At 41.7% G+C, this 24,582-nt stretch overlaps 1 protein-coding gene across 2 annotated transcripts in view; it reads left to right on the top strand.

Annotated features, from left to right (window-relative positions):
* The window catches only part of RBM33 (RNA binding motif protein 33), a 199,708-nt gene that overhangs the window by 102,041 nt on the left and 73,085 nt on the right, over nucleotides 1–24,582 (top strand). For both annotated transcript variants that reach the window (XM_089693178.1, XM_089693251.1), the window contains exons 12-15: nucleotides 2,006–2,745; nucleotides 4,287–4,460; nucleotides 4,619–4,882; nucleotides 10,390–11,019. In XM_089693178.1, coding sequence (XP_089549304.1) covers nucleotides 2,006–2,745; nucleotides 4,287–4,460; nucleotides 4,619–4,882; nucleotides 10,390–11,019 — 1,808 coding nt within the window. The remainder of the gene's footprint in view (nucleotides 1–2,005; nucleotides 2,746–4,286; nucleotides 4,461–4,618; nucleotides 4,883–10,389; nucleotides 11,020–24,582) is intronic.

Consider the following 24,582-nt stretch of genomic DNA (forward strand, 5'->3'; position numbering starts at 1 on the left):
TATGGAGGAAAACTAACACTGCTCATCACCCTGAACACACCATCCCCACCATGAAACATGGTGGTGGCACAGCATCATGTTGTGGGGATGCTTTTCTTCAGCCGGTACAGGGAAGCTGGTCAGCATTGATTTGAAGATGGATGGAGCCAAATACAGGGAAATCTTAGAAGAAAGCCTGTTAATCCTCAAAAGACTTGAGACTGGGGCTTAGGTTCACCTTCCAACAGGACAACGACCCTAAACATACAGCCAGAACTACAATGGAATGGTTTAGATCAAAGCATATAATGTGTTAGAATGGCCCAGTCAAAGTCCAGACCTAAATCCAATTGAGAATCTGTGGCATTGACAGAGCTTGAGCTATTTTGCAAAGAAGAATGGGTAAAAATCTCACTCTGTAGATGTGCAAAGCTGGTAGAGACATCCCCAAAAAGACTTTAATTGCAGCGAAAGGTGGTTCTACAAAGTATTGACGCAGGTGGGCTGAATACAAAGGCACGCCACACTTTTCAGATATTTATTTGTAAAACATGTTGAAAACCATTTAGCATTTTCCTTCCACTTCACAATTATGTGCCACTTTGTGTTGGTCTATCACATAAAATTCTAATAAAATGCATTTAAGTTTTTGGTTGTAACATGACAAAATGTGGAAAATTTCAAAGGGTATTAATACTTTTTCAAGGCACTGTAGATCAATAGGTTAATAGTTTAATAAGCTAGTGGACAGTCATGAGCCCTGTTTTGACAACTTTGTTCAAATGACGTCAAACTTCAGGGCAATACACTTCGTAATGGCTGAGGCAAATGAGTTATCGTTAAGTAGTGTCTTTCATTGTAATGTCATACTTTTAAGTTGATAGCACAGCACAAATAAAAATAACAATTTGGAGTACAATTAAATATCACCTTAATACTGTAAAATTTATTTGAGAGTGAGCAGTGGATAAACTTTGTCAGGCATCCCTGTATTGCTTAACCTCCCTGGCGGTATGATCATGTCAGGAATTTTGTGCTGAAAGCGGTACCATTTTTTTGCATGGAAATATGTAGTTTTTAATTGTAGGCTGTAATTTTTAGGAATAACTCACTGAAATCTATCCGAAAAAGAGTCTATTAAACATTCCGGATATGATAAAACTTGAAACACGAAATCATAAATTATAATTTAATAAATAATCATAAAAAATAATAAATTTAATTCAATAATATAATCAAACCAAAAACACTGAAATTTGAAATACAGAGGCAAATTCGCACATCGCTGAGCAAAGTCGCAAAATCGTTTTCAGTGTCTGATGACGAATTTCCCCACAAATCATTATCACTCAATTCTGCAAGTGGTTCTGATTTACTATCGCTGTTCTAAAACCGCTTTTGATGTAAAGGGACGCTTTTTGGCCGCCATGGACTTTTCTAAGTTTCCAGGCAGAAAAAACAGTCAAAATGCAGGCAGGGCACAGGACAAAGCAGTGAGGACAAACTGTATGTGAAATGCAGTGAAAAAGCAATGACAGCAAAAATGTCATTTTTTAAAAATTTCAAATTTCCCGCCGGTTCCGCCGCCCGAACGTTCCGACGTCACGGGGACCGGAACGCGGAAGTCAGATGCCGGCATCCGCCGGAGGAGATGGACGGGGACGCTGCAGGGGACACATCGTGGGAGCGAAGGACAAGGTAAGTGCTGCAGGGACCCCCAGAGAACGCTGCATGGTAAGCCCGAGTGTAGCTCGGGGTTATCGTTCTTGGTATAGAAATTCAACCCTGAGCTACACTCGGGAAAACCGCCAAGGAGGTTAAGGTAGATCCTGTTACCCACCTTTAATAAATTTAGCACATTATGAATGCGGTGATTATAACATGAAATTGTATTTTTCTTGTCAGTGTTGTGGATGTGCTTTGTATGGTTATGTTTTTGTATATGTTTGAAATTATTTTATTTCTTTCACAGCTTTAGTCAGTTTTGTTAAATGTTGAATTAACATATGTTTTCCTTTGCTTGCAGAGCCTCGGTTTCCTAATCATCATATATTTGATCAGAGAAATCCTCCTCCAATTCCTCCACCTCCACTTCTTAATAACCTCCCTGTTCCCACTCAGAACCCACCACCATTCAGTCCACCAGGGCAGAACTTTAACCAGCCAGGCCCACAACCGAGATTTAATCAGCCCCAGTCTAACTTTAATCCTCCTGGACCTGGTCAACAAGCAGGCTTTAATCCACCTGGGCCACAAACAGGCTTTACTCAACCTGGATTCAACCAGCCAGGGCCACAGCCAGGATTCAATCCATCTGGTCCTCAGCCCACCTTTAATCCACCGGGTCCACAGGCTGGTTTTAACCCACCCGGCAGTCAACCAAGTTTTAATCAGCCAAACTTTAACCAATCAGGTCCCCCCCCTGGGTTCAACCAGTCTGCCGCTCAGCCACCATTTAACCCGCCAGGTATAAACCAACCTAGTTTTACCCAGCCTAACCCTGGACCTCAGCCAGGATTCAACCAACCAGGAACTAGTCCACAACCAAATTTTCCACAGCCTGTCCCTGGACCTCAGCAAGGATTTAATAACCCAGGATTTACAAGAGAGCGACCTGTTCGGATTAACCTGCCATCTCCAGGGCCAATGGGAATTCCACCATTCAGTCAGCCATCTACAAATATAAGGCATTTTCCTCCACCAAGGCAACCGTTTCCACCCGTTCCTGGACAACCCTTCATGCTTCACAGTCAGTCGAATATGCAGGTTTGTTCCATATGTTAGTAATGTCTTAACTAATGTAAGTCAAGTTACACAGTCAAATTGGATTTAAAAGAGAAGTAAAGCCAAAGCTCTTTTGGCCCTACTTCAATGGGTCACAGGCATACACTTCATTCTGCACTCCTGTGACCCATGTTAATCTGACAGTGGGCTAAAGTCCTTTGTCAGCTGATGTCACTCAGCTGATCCAGACTCTAGAAGGAACACAACTTTAATGTTGGGATCTACCCAGATACCTGAGCAGAAGGCAGCTCAACCTCAGCGTGCTTGCTGCTAAGAGCATGAGCCAGCTGCTCACATCCCCTCCACAGTCTGGTGCTCCAGTGAGCCCTGGAGGGGCAGAGCAGACAGCTGGTGACTGACAGTCACTGGCTCACTGAAGACTGAGAACTAAGTGGTTATCAGTCTTTGATCATACTCACCCACGTGAGTATGATTTTTTTTTTTTTTTTTTTTTTAAATCCCACACTTTTTTCTTTTAAGTGAAAATGTGTTAAAACCCTTCAGTGTGTGTTCAAGGCTGTCAGGATGCAGTGAAAATCTGTCTTGTTTTGGCAATCTTTAGTGGGTTCTAATTTGTCAATTATTCAGGAGGAGATGGGAAAACTCTTCCTTGAGTTGTGCCTTAAGTTAAATATGCTTACCACTTTTTTATAGCACATGCACATTTTTAAATGTTTTTTTTTTTTAGATTTTTTTTTTTTTTATTGTCACTAGAACTGACTTTAAAGAGATACTGTTGCTTTGCCTTTCTAGAATGTAAGAAGATCCTTTCTAGATGCAGTGATAATCCACATCTTCAGATTTTCCCTGCCACTCCTTTCTCTTTTGAAGCTACCACCAAACTACTTAGTAACAGTTGGTGTTGTGAAACAAAACTGGTTGCTAAGTTATAGAAAAGTGACAGTTTATTTGATTGTAAGCTCCAAGGAGCAGGGCCCTCCTAACCCTCTTGTATTGAACTGTATTGTTTCTGTATTGTCTCCCGTTATATTGTAAAGCGCTGAGCAAACTGTTGGCGCTATATAAATCCTGTATAATAACAACTCAAGTGCAATGTTGAAACCACATCCCCTCTTTGTAAGCTGCCTTCAGTCATCACTGTATTCACATTTGGGGCGCAGTGCTTATAAGCAGGTAGTAAACCTTAGCAAAGAGTTCTTGAAGTTTACGTGACATGTATTGATGCTGATAGAGCTAATTGGATGCCTGCATGCCTCTTGTCATGCCCCTTAACGGAAACCAGTAGTGTGAGAAACTTGAGGGGACTACTATTGCTGACATAATTTGAAAAATAATGGTTGCCTGGCTACTTCTGGCTGAATTCTTTGCATTGTTGACCTAAAACAAGCATGCAAGTCAGGACCCTTGCTCTCTGTGTACTTGTTATAGGCCCAAAGTATTAAAGGCACTAGCAAAGCATAATAACTAGGTAACTAGCTTTTTTTTAAACAGGAAGTGACCAGTAACTGCTAAATTGGATATTGTAATTCTAGAGTCTGTGATGCCTATTCATCTTTTTACAGGGACCCATGCAACCTCCTCTTCAGCCTTTGCATCAACATCATCTGTCTGGAGGACAACAAAAGCCCCCAATGCCTATGCCCCCTACACCTTCGTTTAGAGCACATTTACAAAATTCTCAGAACCTACCACATAGAATGCCAGGGCCTCGACATCCTGCTCTCAAACAAAGACAGGTAAGATGTTTTTAATATGCAATAAAAACTGTTTTTGTATGTTTTTCAAAAATATTCTTGAGTAAGTGATGATTTCTTTTATTCATAATTTACAAATGTCGAATATTAAACAAAAGTGACATTTGAGACTCTTTTTTTTTTTCTTTTTTTTTTTCCAGGGTGCACCAGTTCTGAACATGGTCAAGACTCACAATCAACAAGCAGCACATCCAAGAAACAGCAACTTGCGAGAACTGCCTATAGCACCGTCTCACTCTATAGACATGAATAAGAGAAAAGCAACCTCTGCTCCTGCTGCACATGTAATCCCTGTGGCCACCACAGCACCACAACCCAGATCAGTGAGTGCTGAAAATGCACAAGTAGCCAAGCCAGGAAACATCACCAGCACAATAAAGGCAGAAGTTAAAAGTGAAGAACAGGTACATGGAACTAAAGTGTCTCTCTATCCAAAACTTTTTTTTCTTAGTTTTTGACAGACGAGGTGAAAATTAAAACTGTCAGATTACTGCTGCTTGGGGTTCAGTTAGATTTTCCCCTAACCTGACAATTTTTTACCAGACCAGAAGTGAGAGAAACTCTCCAAACGCAACACAGGCAGGCATGAAAATACTTTTAGTAGAGTAGGGGAAGGTTAGTATTCCTGTTACCATTTTGTATTTCAGTCTTTGTCCATGTTGCAGTTTTTTGTTTTTTTTCTTTCAGTTGTTATTGAAAGAACAAGTAAGAGAAAATCTCTGTAATTGACCCCTGAATGAGAGTTAATGTGTGTCTTTGAGGGCAAACATTTGTTTGGTTCTTCCTCAGGCAAGTATATCAAGGAGATTATAGTGGGCAAGAGTATTCCCTTCCCCCTGAAGAAAGTCTTGCGCTGCTCCTTATGTTCGGAGAGGTTCTTTTCATCCCTCTCCATCCCAAGCCAGCCAAGAGCTCTTCATAGTGATGGGGTGTCCTAACTTCCTGGGGTGATGGGACATTTGCCAACATTGGTTTTCTGGCCCCTGCATATCGCAGAATTGGGAGGATCAGGGTGTGTTTTTCCATGTTCCCTCCCCCTTTCCCTTCTTCCATAGCTGAAGGTTTTAAAATCCTCTTCTTTGGGGGGGGGGGGGTGGGGGCCTTCTATCCTCAAAATGCAGAGCCCCTCAGTGCTTTCACAGACTTTAACTGCTAAGACAAAATTCAGCCCTTCCTTTTGCTGCAAGACTTGGAACACATTATCCACAGTCTTCCCCAGTGCTTTCTTCCCAAGGAAGGGACACACCCCAAAAAGTAGGGGGAAGTCTGTTACAGTCTGCCTCTCTCTCTTGGTAACAGACATCTAAGATGTGTAAGTTCAATCACTGGTTTCAAAAGGGTACAAAATAGAGTACCAAACGCTACCCCCTCATTGCTTTCTTTTTTCAAATCAACAAAAATCAGCTAAAGGACACTTAGATTTGCAGAACACCCTAAACCATCTCTTGTCCCAGGAAGTGGTCAGTCCAGCAGGATAGGTTCAAAAGATTCTTGGATGTTTATGGACGCTTTCTGCATGTTCCCATCTACCCACCTCACCAGTGCTTTCTGTCCATAGGAATACCAAACACCTCCAGTTTGCTGCAGTACCTTTTGACTTATCCTCGGTACCCACTGTATTCACCAAGGTACTTGTACCTTTCAGGTCACAGGGTATCGAGAGGGCCTTCCTCAAAAGGATTCCTCTGTTTGCACCCATTTGCAAATGTCTGAGACTATTCAGATGTTTCAGGTTCTCAGTTGCGCCTCATTCTAGACAAAGCCCAAGCAAAGGTTATTTTCTAGAAAATAAGCTGGGCTCTTAGATCTCACTCTCAGGGCTTAAGATCTAAGAGAAATCCCTCTTTGGGACAAGTTACCTCTGTTTGTGGCAATGACCAGTGCTAACACTAGCATTGGATGCTCTCCTCCACTCAGTTTAGACTAGTTTATGCTTTTTATGCCCCGATGCAAATATTGCCTAGATTGCTCTGCAAAAGAGATCGAGGAAACAAGTGGTTCTTACTGCACCAAACTGGCCCAAAATAACCTGGCAGACAGACATGCTCGGACTTCTGACCAGGGATATGTGACCTCTCAAAGAAGATCAATCGTGTGCGTTTGTGATATCTTACATGGATTCTTGCTGCTCCCATTAATCCTCCATACACTTGGACATTTGGATCACCTCTTATAACAGCAATACTCCTGTGCCTTTAAGAGACTGTATAAAATCTCCCTCATAGAGGGAACGAGAGAGAGAAACCTCTTAGTGTAGTAAATTCCATGTATTAAAAGAAGTATTTACAATTGCACTCACATACGTAAATTCATTCAGGCATATAATACCTCTGAAATGGAAACCAGGATCACTTTCCCCTTAAATAATAGCAGCATTTCCATATAGAACGTAACCTCATTTCTGGCTGCGTGTGATATTATGTAGCTCTGACCCAACGTGTTGCATCACACCCCTCGTGACTTAGCAATAGCTATTTCAGATTGCACAGCACTTTATTTGTAAAACTTTTAGCAAACCTTGTCTTGACGTGTCTTACTCGGAGTACCCTGTGTTTACCAGTCTATTCCAGAAAATAAAGGCTAAGTTCACCATAAAAAAAAATAAATGTACATATTTACAGGTTAAAAAAAAAAGTGCATTTATACCTGTTTTCTCTCAGGAGCCTGCAGAGCATTGCACCCGCTATCGGTGGATCCCACGTACCTCCATACGGGCTTTCTGTTTGAAAGCTGAAAGAGTGATGATCCCCTGCCTGCTGTCACAGGGTTGTGGAGGGGGTGCCTAGTAACATGTTCTATGTCCCTAAATACAGGTGTAACATGCTACTAAAGGTGAACCTATCCTTTAAGTCTTTTCTTCAGGGAATTGCTCATTATTCCACCAATTTGGTCCCCTTGTGTCACCTTGGGATCTCGGCCTGGTACTCTCTGTACTTCAGAGACTCCTCTGTGAGCTGTTAAGAAATATTTCCTTGGAAGATCTCACAAGTAAGGCTGCCTTCCTGTTGGCCATTATGTCTGTTAGGTACATTTTTGAGCTGGCAGTCTTTTCTTATAAAGAATAATTTCTTGTTTTTCACAGGGACAAGGTGGTCTTTAGACCAAGACCCTCTTTATGCAAGATGATCTCTCCCTTCAACCTTAATGAGGATATTGTTCTCCCTTCCCTTCTGTCCTGCTTCGAAACAAGCCAGGGCAATTTCCCAAACACTTCTTGGATGTTGTCAGGATTTTCAGCATCTACTTGGCAGCCATGGCTTCTGTTCACAAGACTAAATGCTTTTTTGTCCTACCTGAAGGCTCTTGTAGAAGACATTCTGCTTCTAACTCCACTATTGCCAGGTGGATTAAACCACTTATTTCCATGACCTATGCCCTTGAGTCAAGGGTTCCTACTTTTCCTATCAAAACTCATTTTAACAGGTATCTTGGGCTTTCCAGCATCAAGCATGCAAGGCCACCAGCTGGTCCTTTGTTCACAAGTTCAAGCCTCGGCTGGTGTAACCTTTTGGCCACAAGTTGCTTCAAGCTGTCATCTGGATGTTTGTGTTCTGGTTCTTTAACCTGTGTTTTTGTGGACCTGCTAGCAGTTTGGTTTGGTATGTTTCCCACCCCTAATTATTGCTTGGGCATATTCTGTGGTCTATCAACGTAAGCCCTGTGTCCTGTACTATAACAGTAAGATAATGGGAATTTTGACTTTTCGGTAAATTCCTTATTTTGGCATAAATTACAAGATGCGGGCCCCACCATTTTTGTCTTGTGGTCATTTCTTTTTGCTTGCATAAAAACTTGTGAGTGGCAGCCCTTGCAAAGTGTTTTTTTTTTTTCTTTCCTAGTGTTTCTTTCCACCAAACTGTAACCCACGGTTTACTCTTCAGTTGTGTTTTACTATGTTGAAATTCAACTTACTATACACTTAACAGCTTATAGCTAAAATGAGCATATGTTGATGACAAAAGGAAAATAATATATCTTTAGTAAAGAAAATTATAACATTTCTACTGCAGCTTAGCCATCAATGTTTAATTATGCACTACAGCACAGTTCCCACGTGTCTGTAAACTTCTTGATAGGGTGGGTTTAAAGGATATGTTCATCCAAAATAATAGATTTTGGAAAACACAATGGCTTGAATCCTCTAGCAGATTCTTGTCTTTTAGAACTTTTAGATTGAGAAATTACTCTTTTCCCATTGAGGCTGTTGCAAAAGGAATCAAGTCTCACTCAAGCTTGCTTTTTTCCCCTCCAGCTGTCTTCCAGGACAGCCCCCTTGAGATATGGCTCCACCTCCAGGTAGGCAGGAAATACATTGCCAAGAGGACCAGCTTCTGGTATCCCCTTCAGTTATTGTTTTTTCTCTGGCCAGTGGAGATACGTTGTCTTAAGGAACCTTTTTTTAAAATGAGTTTTTATTCATGGTAGAGGGCCCTAGCTCAAGGAATTCTAGTCCGAGCGTGTGGCCCTGGAAAGAATCTTTTTGCTGTGACTTCCTTTTAAGGCCAGCAGACACCCTTCATAGCGTGGGAGAAATCTGAAGCCATCTTCCCTGTCTTACCTGGTGAGGGTAAGTGGTGAGTGCATTGAACGAGTTGGTGGGAGTCTTTGGCTGTGGCGTCATCCTACACCATTGGATGATTGACAGCTGCAACTGCCGGAAGGTAGCATTGTTTGTCCCTTCTGGCGGAAGATGACTCATTACGAAGTGCCGACTCTAATGGGTTATGGTCTCATGGCACTGGGGAAGGGGGTGGGCCTATGCTGGCATGCATTTAGACCAGCAGCAGAGGCTGTGAGCCCCACATTGCTCATGTAAGTTGGGACCATGGAGTTGGCCGCCCAGAAAGCTACGTGGGAGTCTAGCACCAGGGAAATAGTCTCACTCAAGTTTTTTTGTAATGCAGCTGGTTAAAACTCAGGAACCATGAAACCAGGGAGTCAACATATTTTCAGTTGTAATCTCATTCCTTTTTCAGCTTTTGTATTATAACCAGTATACCTTCCCTTGCTCCTTATTGTCTTTTTATTTTTTTTAACTTGACATTCTGTTAAGATGTAAAACAAATTGTCAATCCCTAATAAAGAATTATTGAGTAAATAGCATAACTAGTGGTCAGTGAGACCTGCCATGTGAATTCAGCATGTGGGGGAAGCTCTGATTGAGGGGGAGGTTCCCGACACAATTCTGTAAGTAGTTGTTCAATAACTGTGCTTAGCCATTACACCTCTACTTTGCCGGTCTTCGTAGTACCTTTAGGTACTATGAAAAAGGCAAGTCAATTAAGTCACAGATGTAAGAATGTGGTGTGCTTTCATCATTAGCCATCAGTCACTCTGGCCTCCTATTAATAAACTGTATTACTGTAGAGTGAAGATGGTTCCTTATTAGAGTTCCCAGACCGAAAAAAAGGTTATTTGATGCTTATTATTTTCATCCAGAGGAGACATGAGCACAGAATAATAAGTCTTTGCAGTTTACCATTAATATTCCAGCTTTGCAGTTGACGACATTTTGATTCTTGAGAGGGCGCTCAAGTTCAAGGTCAGCCACTTGGCTTGTGGTGTTCATTATAAGCAATTATTGTGTGACAAATGAGTTTGAGATCAAGCTTTAAAATTGTGTAAGAAAAATCAATAGTTCTAATGAAACCTTTTCAGGTCATTTACCTCACTACCTTTTGTTAGTTTGTCAGCAGAGAACGAGATAAAGCGATCTGACAGAAAGGCTCTCTGTTATCCCCATAGTTTCATCCTGTGTTTATGAAGGGCTAAAAACTGTTTCTGTGCGTGTCCATACTACTAATCACAATCCATTTGTGTCCAGAGAGAAATGGTAGTATCATAGTCAGTGATCACAGAAATGAGCTATTATTACTGAGGTAAAAAGGCATATGTTTTCTTTCCCTTAAAGTTCCCTGATGAAGACGAAGAGACCAGGAAATACCGCTTAAAAATCGAAGAACAGAAACGTTTGCGAGAAGAAATTTTAAAGCAGAAGGAACTGCGTCGCCAACAGCAGGCTGGAGCCAGGAAAAAGGAGCTTCTGCAAAGACTCAGTCAGCAGCAGCAGCAAGCTAGCAGTGCCCAGCAAAGCCAGCTTGAGATGGACAAACAGACTGTAAAGTCAGAAAATAGCATCAGCCAGATTCTGCCTCCCCCCACTGCGCAGGCGCAGCCAAATGTGAAAACTAGACTGACTCCTAAGAAGTCCGAGGCAGCAACCTCTCCACAACATATCCCCCCTCTGCAAACTGCTGTAACCAATGTAACATTTCAGGGACAACAAAAGAAGATCATTAAGCAAGCAGTGCAGAACAAAGTGTCAGAGAGTCCTGCTCCAAAGGTTCAGCAGGTCCGGCCTGCAAAGTCAGCCCCATCTCTGACCTCACAGCACGCTGTTAAAGTCAATCCACTCCAGGGCAAGCCACCAGAGCAGAGACTTGCTGGCACAAAGAGAACTGTCATGCAGAGGTCAAACAGCAGCTCTGGAGAAGGAGCTCATATAGCGCCAAAAGTCCGTGTGATTAAGTTATCCACAGTGGTAAGTCCACATGACACGTGACAATGCACATAACCACTTCTGTTGCTGAAATGCAATGTTTATTCACTGTTGCCAACTGAGCCTGGAATATCTTTGCTGATTTATGCATTTCATACAAAAATGCCTGTTTTTATAAATGTTACATTGTGGTATTGCTGTCTGTTTCTTTTTTTGTTTCTTTTTTATCATCATCATGCCCATTAAAGATAATAGAGGTAGGCACATTTTTTTAACCCAGTTTTAACAGATATTTTCATGGTGTGACTGAGGCTTTTATTACTTTCTTGCAAAGGGGTGTCTTGAGTTATTTCAAAATGCTGAATGCTGGCGAGTTTTATAACCGCTTGTTTTGTAACTTAGGAAAGAGTATTCTGTATCTGGGATGTAAACTGTGATTGACATCAGCAGTTGAAAAATCTATTTTATTCAGTATGGCAGTTAAAAGACCAACCTATAGCAAGGATAACATTCAGTTTTATCAGGTCTTTGTATATTTTATTTAGTTTGAGTGTGTGTTTATTTTTTTTAACTTTCTTTTATTTTAGTGGAATAATATTGAAAGAAAATAGACTATGTTTGCATTATCATAAAGTTGGTGTTTCATCTATTAGGACATGTTTATGAAAAACTGAAGTCAAATTGATTTTTGTTGTCAGTATGAAATGAACATTTCTCCTTTCATTTACTGATACAGTGTTTAGAAAAAAGCAATGCCATCACATTGCTATAGGCAATTCTGAAGGGTTTTTTTTTTTTTTTTGAGAATGACAACCTTGTCTTTGATTCCTTTTATTGCATTGGGAAATGTTTCCATTGTTTGCTTAACTTTTGCAAATGGAATTATTTTTTGGGGCACTTGTGCACTGGCATCCGATTCAAAAGCAAATCAGATGCAAGTTTTTTTTTTATTGGAAATGGTTAGAGCTGTTTTTTGCCTTTTAACGTTGACCGTTATGGCACAGAAAAGCTTTAAAAAAAAATGTTGCCCATGAGTCCAAAGATTGAAAAACTGCTTTTCATTTTGAAAAGCTTTAGTTTTTTACATTTCACCTTCTAATGTAAACAGACAGGTGCTGTTAGGACTGCAACTCCACTTCATAATCTGTTTTCTTTCAGGGTGAATTACTTAACAGTGCCTGTGCCTTCAGAGGTCCGTGAGAGTTCACTTCAAGGAAATTTCCCAAAAGGTTTTGGGCCTCTATGTATTGAAGCAAAGTCCACATGGCTCATAGCCTCTTAGTAAACAGCAGGGCCCACATCCTGCACTTGCTTATATTGGTAGCTTGAGCTTTAGCCAGATAAATGCAGTACTGTCCATGTAGACTAATTTTTTTCTTGTTCATTGAGGGACATGGGAAGTCTTAAAATGTCATTAAAGAAGAATTCCAGATATGGCTATATACTACATAGTTACAATGGTCCAGCTTGGACAACTGTATCGATATATATAAGCCATTCCTAACAATATCCCTGGAAGCTGAAAATTACTGAAGTAGATACCTGGTCCCGTGTTCAGTGGATGGCCTAAAACATTGTGGACAAAAGAGATCAGCTGCTCCCATCTTCGCTCTGCCTCTAAACCTTGTCCAATTAGAGAATGCTTTGCATTCATTCAAAAAATGCAAAACATTTTCTGAATGGCTCTTGTGCCAAGTGGCTAACCTCCTGTGTTTTGTAAGCAGGAGTGCAGTCGCTCGATGTGAGACCCAAAAGTAGGTGGAGATCACTGAAGTAGCGGTGTCTACATCGATTTCCAGATTTCAGGGGCATCGGCAAGGTATGGTATATGCATTGCTCCATTTTCAGTGTTGGGAAAGTCCTGCGCTTTCTCTTCCCCCAACTGCTCCACATGACATTACTGCATATCATGGGGGGGCTTGAACATTGTAGCTGATAGCAAAGCTCTCTTCAGCGAGTCAGATCACTGTTGTTGAGAATAAGAAATGATCTAACTTTAAATAACATTCTTAAATAAACTACATGTCATGCTTGCTCAACTATCATCCATTCACATGAAAACTAAATCTTCTCAGGTGCCCCACATGACACACTTACAGTTTTGTGGGGAGACTCCAGAACTGTGACTCACAGCGGCTTCTCTTTGTCACCTGCCCCACGTGAAACTCCTGCAGTCTTGTGGGACCACTCCAGAACCATAATTGACAGTGGCTTCTCCTTGTCACTTGTCCCATGTGACACTCCTGATTGTGCACTTCTGCCTATTTTTCAGAAGAACACATTCAGGAGTGGCACATGTTGCTGCTGACAAGTTGAAGCCACTGTCAATAACAGTTTTTCAGCTATCCAACAAAACCAAAGGTGTCACGTTAGGTGGCTCAGAAGATAATCGTTTTCATGTGACCGAACAATTGTTATACTAAGCAAGGACGACATGTATAGTTTTTATTAAGAATGTTATCTATTTTTAAGATCGATTTTCCCCCCCTTCATATAGCATGTATCTGTCATTGTGCCATTCAGCGCTGGGACCCCCAGGCAAGGAACAGGATCAAGCAGTGATGCATGCAGGACATGTCACAAGCAGGGAATGAGCTCTGCCCACATATTACCCATTGAGTTGCATATAAATTTGGAAATGATGATGTGACTGGATTACAGAACATCTAAAAAAAAATGTATTTTGAATCATTCAGATTGTTTTATGTGGACCATGATGTTAATGCTATTTTTCATTACACATATGTCAAAGCATATACAAATGGATTTAATATCACTTTAAACTTTGTTATATTGTCACTTATTGGAGTATTTGACAGCGGCAAACAAAAATGTTAGGCTAGTCCAGGGTAACCCCTTTCACTACCAGGCCTGTTTTTTGTTTGTGTCCTAGAGGAGTGGGTATTTTCAGCTCTGCTATGAAAAGGATAAACCTGTGTTTGCTAGCACATTTTTTTTCAACATTTTTCTTTTTAATCAAGTCTCGTTGCTGCTATAGCTTGTCTCATAGCACTTGTTCGCATGTGCATGTATACCCTGTGCTCAAGCGGCATTTATTGCCTTTCAACGCCTGCCATGGATATTACAGTGAGCACCACATGGTGCAGTTACACACAGGAATGGTAGCATTGTGTTAAAAATTAAGCAGCATGTCGCTTTCATGAGGCATCAACCTGTGTCAGCCACTTCCATTAACCACCTCCCGCCCGCCATATAGTACTATAACAGGCGCAAGGTAGTTCTCTCGTTCTGAGAGGACGTCATATGACGTCCTCCCATTCTCACTGCACATGCGCGGCTCAGGGAGCGCGCGGCCATCGGCGGTGCGCTGTGTCCTTGGACACAGCGGATCACCGATCATGGAAAGAGCCGAAGATGTCGGCTCGGTCATGTGATCAGCTATGTCCAATCACACCTGATCACATGTAAACAGGGAAATGCCGGTTAACGGCATTTCTCTCCTCTCGAGCTGTCACGCTGACAGCTCGAGAGGAGAGGAGAGACGGTAATCGGCTTTCTGCAGAGGGGACATGGGCACTGATCATCAGGTCACTGATGATCAGTGTAGCCCCAGCAGTGCCACCTGTCAGTGTCCATCAGTGCCTCATGCCAGTGCCCATCAGTGCCACATATCAGTGCCTACCAGTGCACATCAAGGCCACATATCAGTGCTCATCTGAGCTGCCTTTCAGTGTCACCCATCAGTGCTTCCTATCAGGCGCATCAGTGATGCCTGTCAATGCCCATCAGTGCCACCTACCAGTGCCTCATCAATGCCAACTATCCGTGTCCATCAGTGCAGCCTATCAGTGCAGCCTCATTAGCGCACATCAGTGAAGGAGAAAAATCACTTATTTACAAAAATGTATAACATTCTAAGAAAAAACATTTTTTTTCAAAAATTTCTGTGGTTTTTGGTTTAAGAAAAAACGCAGAGGTGATTAAATACCACCAAAAGAAAGCTCTATCTGTCAAAAAAAATGATAAAAATTCCATATGGGTACAGTGTTGCATGACCGCGCAATTGTCATTCAAAGTGTGACAGCGCTGAAAGCTGGAAATTGGCCTGGGCAGGAAGGGGGTATAAGTGCCCTGTAGGCTAGTGGTTAATCTCAATGGTAAAGTGCCATAACTGCATCTTAATGGCACCTATAGCATGTTTGTTCAGCATTTACGAAGTGTTAGCCTAGTGTGAGAGAGGCAGTGGAGGTTTCTCTATCCTAGAGTGCACTGAGAAATAATAGAGAACTAGGACAGAGCAGCTCCATCCACTTCATGTTTATACAAAGCCGCTGTGTGGTAACACAATTTGCTTCTGTGTGCAGGCAAAAGCATCAACCAGCCAGCAATGCTGACAGTGTCAGACAGGAGCATGGACATTGAGAATTATTAAGCAAAGCTTTTTGGGTCAGCAAAATTGAGCCTGACCAAGCCAAGTGTCAAAGAGACCAAAGTACTGTATATAAATCTATCTTGCAGTGAATTCACAAAAATGCCTGCTGTTGCATCACAACCTAAACACACCTCAAAGCATATATTTTCCTTTACATCACTTTCCCTTTAAGCACTTCCCCCTAGAAACACAACACTTTCATGGGCACTTGGCAAGCATTCTTGATGCCTTTTCAATGCTTAAAAGACATGTCATAAATGCTATAAGTGCATTAGCGAGCATTGCTTTGTTCTCGCAAGTTTGCAGATCAACACACCTTTTAAACTAGCCCTTAGACTGCAACTGTCAAGCACAGCTGTCCTTAGCCTGGTTTTTGGTAGAGCCATATCTGGATGCCAATGGACGTTGCGCTACAGAGGAGGTTAATGCTGTGCCATGGAGCACTGGCATCAACTGGGTAGTGTCACATGTGTGCTTCAATCTGTTCTTGCCCACCTACAGTGACTTTGGTCACCTGTGGCCATTCGACCCTCACCTGCTACCATATGCTTTAGTTTTGCAAATAAACAAAGAAAGGTATACAGCTCACCCCTGCTTGTACTTCCTACTACTTCTAGTGCATTGACTGTGTCAGTGTCCTTCTAAAGTGTAAATGCAATCAAATAAAAAAAGGTATCCAGCACTAGAAGCTCTCTTCTTTTAGTAAATAAGAATAAAATGTACAGTGGAACCCGCTGATGGTTTTCAGTTCGCCAAAGTTTTAGTCATAGCTGGTTATGAGGTATACAGACATCACTTAAAAAGAAGTTTACTAGAGCCACATCTAATCTATCACCAGACATCTGACATACCGTTTTAACAGGGATCAGGTGAGACCCCATCCCATAAGAAAAAAGCGCATGAAGAAAAAGTGACAGGTCTGTAATCATATATGCAACATAATTTAAAATGACCCTCACCTATTACCATCTGCTTTGGTTTTGGTCCTGCCTCTGGCTGAGCCTTACATTGCCTTACCCTCCACATGGTCATGACGTTTCTGATCCTAAAACCAACAAGCTATGGGAATGGAAACTACTACATTACTATATAAAATTTATGAAATAAGTACACTGTATAAAAAACAAAAACACTATTGTCAGCTATGCTACAATAGTATAATCTACAATTATACAAAATATAAAAACATACAGGTATACCGATCCCAAATAAAACCCACACCATGCTTCAATCTACAAAAAAATACTTCTCATCTCGTATAATTGGCAACTAGGTCAAAATGTCCCCTCAAGGCACCTAAACCTTCTGCGAAACAAAGATGACATACACAACTGTGCAAAAGATTTAGACAGGCGTGAAAAAGCTGTAAACTAAGGCATAGACTGTGCAAATTTTGCACAATTTCCCCATCAACACAAATAGTGCTGACGGGAATCCCTTCTGCGAGCTATTGTCTTCTCCTGGTGGGGACGGGCGGGTGAAACCGTTCTTGCTGGGAGAAGACAGTGATCACAGCTGTTGGTGATAATCGCAAGTAAATCTGGCAGACTGATTGTACCCAAGTTGATTGATCGATCAACTTGGTACATTCAGCTTGCTCATACATGGTTCGAATCTTGGCTGATTCCTGCTGAACTGCCTGAGATTTGAACAGTCTATTGCCGGCCTAAGAATGCTTTCAGAAATAGAAGTGTTAATAGTTTATTATCAATTAACGAAAATGTTCAGTGTAGTTCTTAAGGGCATTGGCTGTATGTTTGGGGTCATTGTCCTGCTGCAGAATAAATTTGAGGCCGATCCCACACCTCCCTGGTGATATGACATGAAGGATTAGTATCTCCCTGCATTTCTCAGCTTTGAGGACACCATTGACCTTACTAAGTCTCCAACTCCATTTGCAGAAATGAAGCCCCAGACTTGCAAGGAACCTCCTCCATGTTTCACTGTTGCCTGCAGACACTCATTATCCTTCCGCTTTCCACCCATTTGGTGAACAAACTGTTTCCTGCAACAGCCAAATGTTATACATTTTGACTCCTCAGTCCAGAGCACCTGCTGTTATTTTTCTGCACCCCAGTTACTTAGCCTTTTTTCCACATTGGAGGTATGGCTTTTTGGCCACAATTCTTTCATGAAGACCACTTCTGGTCAGGCTCCTCTGGACATTAGATGGGTGTACCTGGGTCTTACTGGTTTCCACCAGTTCTGTGCTGATGGCACTGCTGGACATCTTACCACGTCGAAGGGAAGTAAGCATGATGTGTCTTTCATCTGCTGCATTAAGTTCCCAACGATTGCTTCTACAGTTCTGAATGTTGCACATTTCTTTGTTCTTCAAAAGTGTCTTCACTTCTTGAAACCCTAGTGTGCTTTGAAAATTTTGCCTGGGAGAGACTTTGCTGATGCAGTATAACTACCTTGTGTCTTGTTGCTGTACTCAGTCTTTCCATGGTGTATTACCATGACATGAAACGGTCTTTCACAACCTCACCTTAGTAGGGAGTTTTTCTGTTCCTCACCCAGTTTTAAGTATTCTACACAGCTGTATCTGGTGGGTAAATTCGGCAGTATCCACCCTAACAAAACAACTACAATGCCTGATTGTTCTGCCAGATGATGGCTGACCGGTCAAACTCCTTTAAAAGAGTTTTAACAACTGCTGTGGTTGATCTCTTGATTATAGAGCAAATTACTGTTGCTTTAAATTTCAGCTGTGATGGTCTGCTTGAGTCTTCCCAGCTTATCTCTCTCATGGATCAAGGTTTGTACACATGCGTAGAAAATATTGTGTTGGACTACAAGTCTACAACATCTAAAAAGCATTTAATCTGCTTGCATTTCAAGTGGTAATTCCTCTTGGGATGAACCCTTAATACTGTTATCAAATCTTTAGACAAGCCTGTCTTGACACGAAGATGCTCCCCCACTTTTCAGAGTAGGGAATGTCTGTTAACCACTGCAGATGGATTGACAGCTTGCATCTCCAACTCTTGGGTGCCTTTGTTTCACCACTCAGAATAATAGATCTCCATTATGTGCTCTCCGTTCTTCTGGACAAGGTGTCATTTCCCTAGTTCCTATGACAGAATGATTTCAAGGATATTACTCCAATCTGTTCATCTTCAAACTCAATAAGGGCATGTGCCCCATCTTTTGACATCAGTGCTATAAATGTGTTCATTCAAGCCCAGAAATTCTGCATGGAATCCACCAGGTCTGTCATTCACTACTTTTACCAGGGAGATTTTCTTTTTATATAAAGAACATGTACCTGCATGTCCCCATCTTTCCAGTGCAATGGTGCCTCCTTCATTTTGCTTTGTGGCTTTTATCCTGCCATTTCCTGTCCCTGCCCATTAGCTTCTCATCTACACCTTGGGTGTTCACCAATGTGCTGGCCCCAGTATAATCCTTGTTTACAGTCTTGTGGAATCCCCACTGTAGTATACCTAGATGACCACCTATAAGAAGAGCAGTTGGGCAGCATGGCTTTGACTGTGCTGATGTTGCAGCAGTTCAGATTGGTCCTGATCCTTAAGAAATCATAGATGGAACAGACCCATCTTTGGCTGAGCTGTGACTAGACAGTTACTCCAGAGTGTCTTCCTCAAGAGAAACTTAAGAGTCTTGGCTTCAGGCTACCCAGTCTAAGAATAGTCCAGCTTTCCATTTTTGCATGAGTCATAGGCTTGATAGAGGCCTCCTTCGAAGTAGTTTGTTTGCCAAGGTTCACTCAGTAACTTTTTAAAATTTAACATACTTTCATTGTGGGAGAAGTCAAACAAGTCCCTAGACTGACTGGTTTGCTTGGCACCAAGGACCAGGTTGTCCCTGGCTTGGTGACTGAGAAATCTAACTCTGGGATCAGGGAAGTCCTTTATCCATCTTTTTTTTTTTATGATCTTCACAAAGGATGCTAGCCATTTCGGCAGGAGTTCTGCTTACCTTGTCAGTGCAGGGAACTTCAGCATTCTGGAGCCTCTTTCAATTTGACTTTCTCTAGTAGTTTTTCTGTAGTGTTTGACCATTCTGCTGGAAGGTCATCTGGTCGGGATTCAGTCAGACAATGCTATGGCAATATAGCATACAGTAACCATTAGGGAGTAACCATAAATCTTGGAAGAGAAGTATATCAAATCCAGTGCTGCCAGCACCTGGACCCGGAGGAGTTTCTCTACACCCAGAGGTATTCTATGACCTGTGTCGCAGATGAGTGATGCCTGATTGGTACCTACTGGCCTCCAGGTACAATAACAGGCTGAACAGCATCCAATGTCCAATATGTCACCTGCCACTGCAGGCGAGATTGGGCTGTACAATCACATCTCAGGTACTGGCTTGTCTCCACCAAAGCAATCAATTGTACTAGCAATAGGAATGCTGCACATTCCTTCCTTTATTAAAATAGCCAGCAGCAAACATTCTGATATGCTCCATGCTTGGCACAGAGCTTTTTCAAAGAATGCCCAGGTAGCTTTGTCATTTTTTGAGAAAGCAATGTGGCTAGCTCAAAACATTTCAGAATAGAACTTGTTCCTGCTAGCTGAATAAAGGAAGAATATTAGTTTGCAACTCTGTGTGCGTCAGTCCTAATGCAGGTACAGTTGACAGTCTGGGCAGTTGTGTCTGTAGTTCACAGTGTTGTTCTAGTGGCTCTCTAAGATCAGTAGAAACTGAGTAATGCCTTTCCTCCCTTGAAACTTTTTCCTCAACTGTTTAGCAGGATTTAAATGAGGCCATTCTGGTCATCCTTGTTTCTCCAGACTGGCATAGGCGGATATGGTATGCCAACCTGGTAACACTCCTGGTGGACCCTCTGTAGTTTCTTCTACAGTGGGGATCGAAAGTTTGGGCACCCCAGCTAAAACTTTGTATTAATGTGCATAAAGAAGCCAAGGAAAGATGGAGAAATCTCCAAAAGGCATCAAATTACAGATTAGACATTTTTATAATATGTCAACAAAAGTTAGATTTTATTTCCATCATTTACACTTTCAAAATAACAGAAAACAAAAAAATGGCGTCTGCAAAAGTTTGGGCACCCTGCAGAGTTAATATCTTGTACTGCCCCCTTTGGCAAGTATCACAGCTTGTAAAAGATTTTTGTAGCCAGCCAAGAGTATTTCAATTCTTGTTTGAGGTATCTTTGCCCATTCTTCCTTACAAAAGTCTTCCAGTTCTTTGAGATTTCTGGGCTGTCTGTCACGCACTGCTCTTTTAAAGTCTATCCATAGATTTTCAATTATGTTGAGGTCAGGAGATTGTGAAGGCCATGGCAAAACCTTCAGTTTACGCCTCTTGATGTAATCCCCCGTGGATTTCGAGGTGTGTTTAGGATCATTATCCATTTGTAGAAACCATCCTCTCTTTAACTTCAGCTTTTTCACAGATGGCATCAAGTTACCATCCAAAATTTGCTGAAATTTTATTGAATCCATTTTTCCTTCTTCTCGTGAGATGTTCCCTGTTCCACTGGCTGCAACACAACCCCAAAGCATGATTGATCCAACCCCATGCTTAACAGTTGGACAGAGGTTCTTTTCATTCAATTCTGTGCCCCTTCTTCTCCAAACGTACCTTTGCTCATTCCGGCCAAAAAGTTCAATTTTAACCTCATCGGTCCACAGAACTTGTTTCCAAAATGCATCAGGCTTGTCTATATGTTCATTTGCAAAGTTCAAACGATGATTTTAGTGGTGAGGACGTAGATAAGGTTTTCTTCTGATGACTCTTCCATGAAGACCATATTTGTACAAGTATCTCTTTATAGTGGAATAGTGTACCCCAACTCCAGTGTCTGCCAGATCTTTCTGGAGGGATCGTGCAGTCAAACGTGGGTTTTGAATTGTTTTTCTCACAATCCTGCGAGCTGTTCTTGGTCTTCCAGATCTTGCTTTAACTTCCACTGTTATTGATGACTGCCATTTCTTAATTACATTCCGAACAGAGGATATTGACATCTGAAAACGCTTTGCTATCTTCTTATAGCCTTCTCCAGCTTTGTGAGCGTCAACTATTTTCAGTTTCAGTTTTCTAGACAACTGCTTAGAAGAACCCATGGTGCTGATTGTTAGGGCAAGGTCAGATGAGTCTGGGCATTTAAAACCTTTGAGATTGACATCACCTGGTCTTCCCAGACGGTGACTGAGAACAATCCATGACACTGGCAGGTCTCAGCTTTGCAAAGGGGGCAGTGCATGCTATAAATTCTGCAGGGTGCCCAAACTTTTGCAGACGCCATTTTTTTGTTTTCTGTTATTTTGAAAGTGTAAATGATGGAAATAAAATCTAACTTTTGTTGACATATTATAAGAATGTCTAATCTGTAATTTGATGCCTTTTGGAGATTTTTCCATCTTTCCTTGGCTTCTTTATGCACATTAATACAAATGTTTAGCTGGGGTGCCCAAACTTTCGATCCCCACTGTAGATTGTCGGGATCTATTGTCTCAAGGACCAACTTACCATCTTGCTTCCGTCACTGGCTTTAATGAAACCTAGGTTGCTGCTTACAGCTCAGACATCAATGTCTACAAGTTCCATCATTTGTCATTGAAGACATTTTTTACTTGTTGTGAGTCTTGGTGCTTCTACCCTAGCAGTTTCTCTATGGGATGAATCCTCTTTTTCCTTTAGCTGGGTGTGGACCAGAATATAGCTCTCAGCTCTGTCAAGGTGCAGGTTTGTGCATTCTCGTTACCATTTCAATGATTGTTGGCCTTTCATTCCTTGATTAATACCATTGCAAATAGAGTCCCCAGTGTAGCTCCCTCTGTTTTGACCTCTGTGACCTTGTGGCGTATGAATATGGTTCTCTCTGCACTTCAGAAAACAATTAGATACATTCCTCACGCTACTGTCACCCACAAGATGTTTTTCCTTATAGCTGTCACCTATGGAAGGCACACGTCTGAACTGGTAGCCTTATCTCGAAGTGGTGTCCTTTCTGGTTTTGCATAGGCCCAATGTGAGGTCAAGGCTCAGGACTATCTTAATGCCTAAAATAGTTTCTGCCTTCACCTCTAAACCACTGCTTCTTTCACTAAGATAGATTTCCTTCTTTTTATATCGAATGGTCATCATAGTGGTTCGCTGACTTCTCGTTTCACCTTCTGTTTGTGGCTCAGGTAGACCATCATCCAAGCTTATGCTCTCAAGGATTTGGTGCCAACTTTTACTTTTAAGTATGCGCTCGTCTAGATCTGTGAGCAGTTCTAAGCTCTAGGCCTGATAGCATTTGTTTGCCACCTTCCTACCTCTCAGTTGTACTATTCAATGTCCTGATGGTTTAAAGAAGTATCACTTTTCATAGTTTTGTTTGTTTTTTGTTTTTTTTTTCCCCCCAGTATTGAGTTCCTGATGAGACAAAGTACATGTACATGTCTTTATAAATCCTAGCTGCAACGTTGACAGGACAGCTGCCCTCAGTTCACAGCTGTCAGACACTGCAGCTAGCAAGAAGACAACTGCTTTGCTGATGAGCTCCTGTATTCAAGTGCTTGAGTCGAGTAATGGCATGAGGAATGCAGAGGGAGGAAAGACTGACACACCTTACCTCCCTCTGCATTACTGTTGCCGGTGCTTGCCTCAGAGCCAGAGACCTTTTTATTTGTACTGAAAAGGCTTTCCTCTTATATATGTTTAGGAAGGTGCTAGGGAATTTTGTTTACCATAATTAAACCTATCTGTTTTGTGGTAGAAGATGTTTATTATCCGTTGCAAAATGATGTACACACTGTCTGCCCTAAAAAATGGCGGTTCGTTGTATGAACTTTAGCGGTGGATTCCGATATGTCGTTAATCTCTCTTTACTCTGAAGCCCAATCTGAATTTGGATTGGGCACATCAGGCAGAAGCGATGAGGTCTTCTTACCACCTGTTTTACCCAATTTTTATCGACAAACACATCGCAACCGAGTGCATTACACACAGTTGCGGGGTATTTGCAGCATAACCCCATTTGCCTGAGTGTTTAGCAATTGGTGGGCTTGTAACTGCCAATTGCTGCATGTCGGGTAAACATTACCCCCATCCACTGCCTATTTCAGCTATGAAAAAAAAGTTTTAGTTCTGCTATGTGAATGATAACACATGATAGCGATATATTGGGGGGCGGGGGTTCCATATTTCCACTGTAAAAGTGGAAATATGCTGTACTTTAAAGTGCACAGCGTTACACACAGTTCGCAATATGGACCATTAATGCAAAATTATCCTATCCCCTTTAAACACTTCTTCTCAAGAAGAGTGATCATGCTCTGCTCAAATTTCATCCGATTCCTGCTAATGCAGCGGAATTTGAGTCACGGATGGCCCTATTGGCACCTCCCAGTTTGACAAACTTCTATTTGAAAATCAGAGGAATTGGGTGAAAAATTCTCACCAGTGACTGCTGCCAGTCACATGCAATCACTGTTCGGGTATTCTGACAACTGCCAGAGCAGCAGTAGCTGGCAGAGGAGACTCCTCCATTCCTGCTAATCAAGTAATTTCAGCCCTTCTGTGAAGACTGAGATTGAGCTCTGCAGTCACTTCTTTTGCAGCAGTTGTTTCTTATTCCGGGTCATTATCCTGCGCAATGTGTTTTTTTTGTCTCTTTCGGTCAGTTGACCATGTCGACTACGCTTATGTGACGACGGTTTCCTGGAAACTGTATGTATCTTCATAACATTTGATAATGCACCTCGCAACACAGAAAATAAATTAGTAACTTCAGTCACAGAGGTACCAGCAATTTTGCCCTCTTTGAAGCTCAGTAAGCTCTGACACTACTCTGTATTACTTGCAGCACACAAAGTGAATGACTTCTCACCTGTTAGCTAGGTGTCTCATCACACAGCAGAAGCAAAATAATGTTACATCACTTACGCTTTCAATGTGAAACATGTCATCACTTTCACACCTATAAATCATATAGTGTTTCCAATTTGTGTCTAACTCCTGTACTGCTCTTTTTCGATCTGTCTGAGCCCCCCGTTCATCTTTGTTCGTTTCCCAGTTTCTAGTTGTGTTTTTTGTCTTTTGTTCTTTTTAAAGGTTACTAGTTCAGCTAAGGGTCAAAAAATACATCATTAAGCATTGATGATTTCTGACATGGAAAGCTTTGTTTTCTTGTTTTCCCATGCCACCTTTTTGGTTTTTATGCTTTCTGTTGGCTTATCAGCAGAAAAAAAAGCACGCAGATGTGACAATATTTGGTGGATGTATGTTAG

The sequence above is a fragment of the Staurois parvus genome, unplaced genomic scaffold, assembly GCF_062004578.1.
Source record: "Staurois parvus isolate SC_StPar_1 unplaced genomic scaffold, SC_StPar_1.0 ptg000005l, whole genome shotgun sequence".
NCBI classification, from domain to species: domain Eukaryota; kingdom Metazoa; phylum Chordata; class Amphibia; order Anura; family Ranidae; genus Staurois; species Staurois parvus.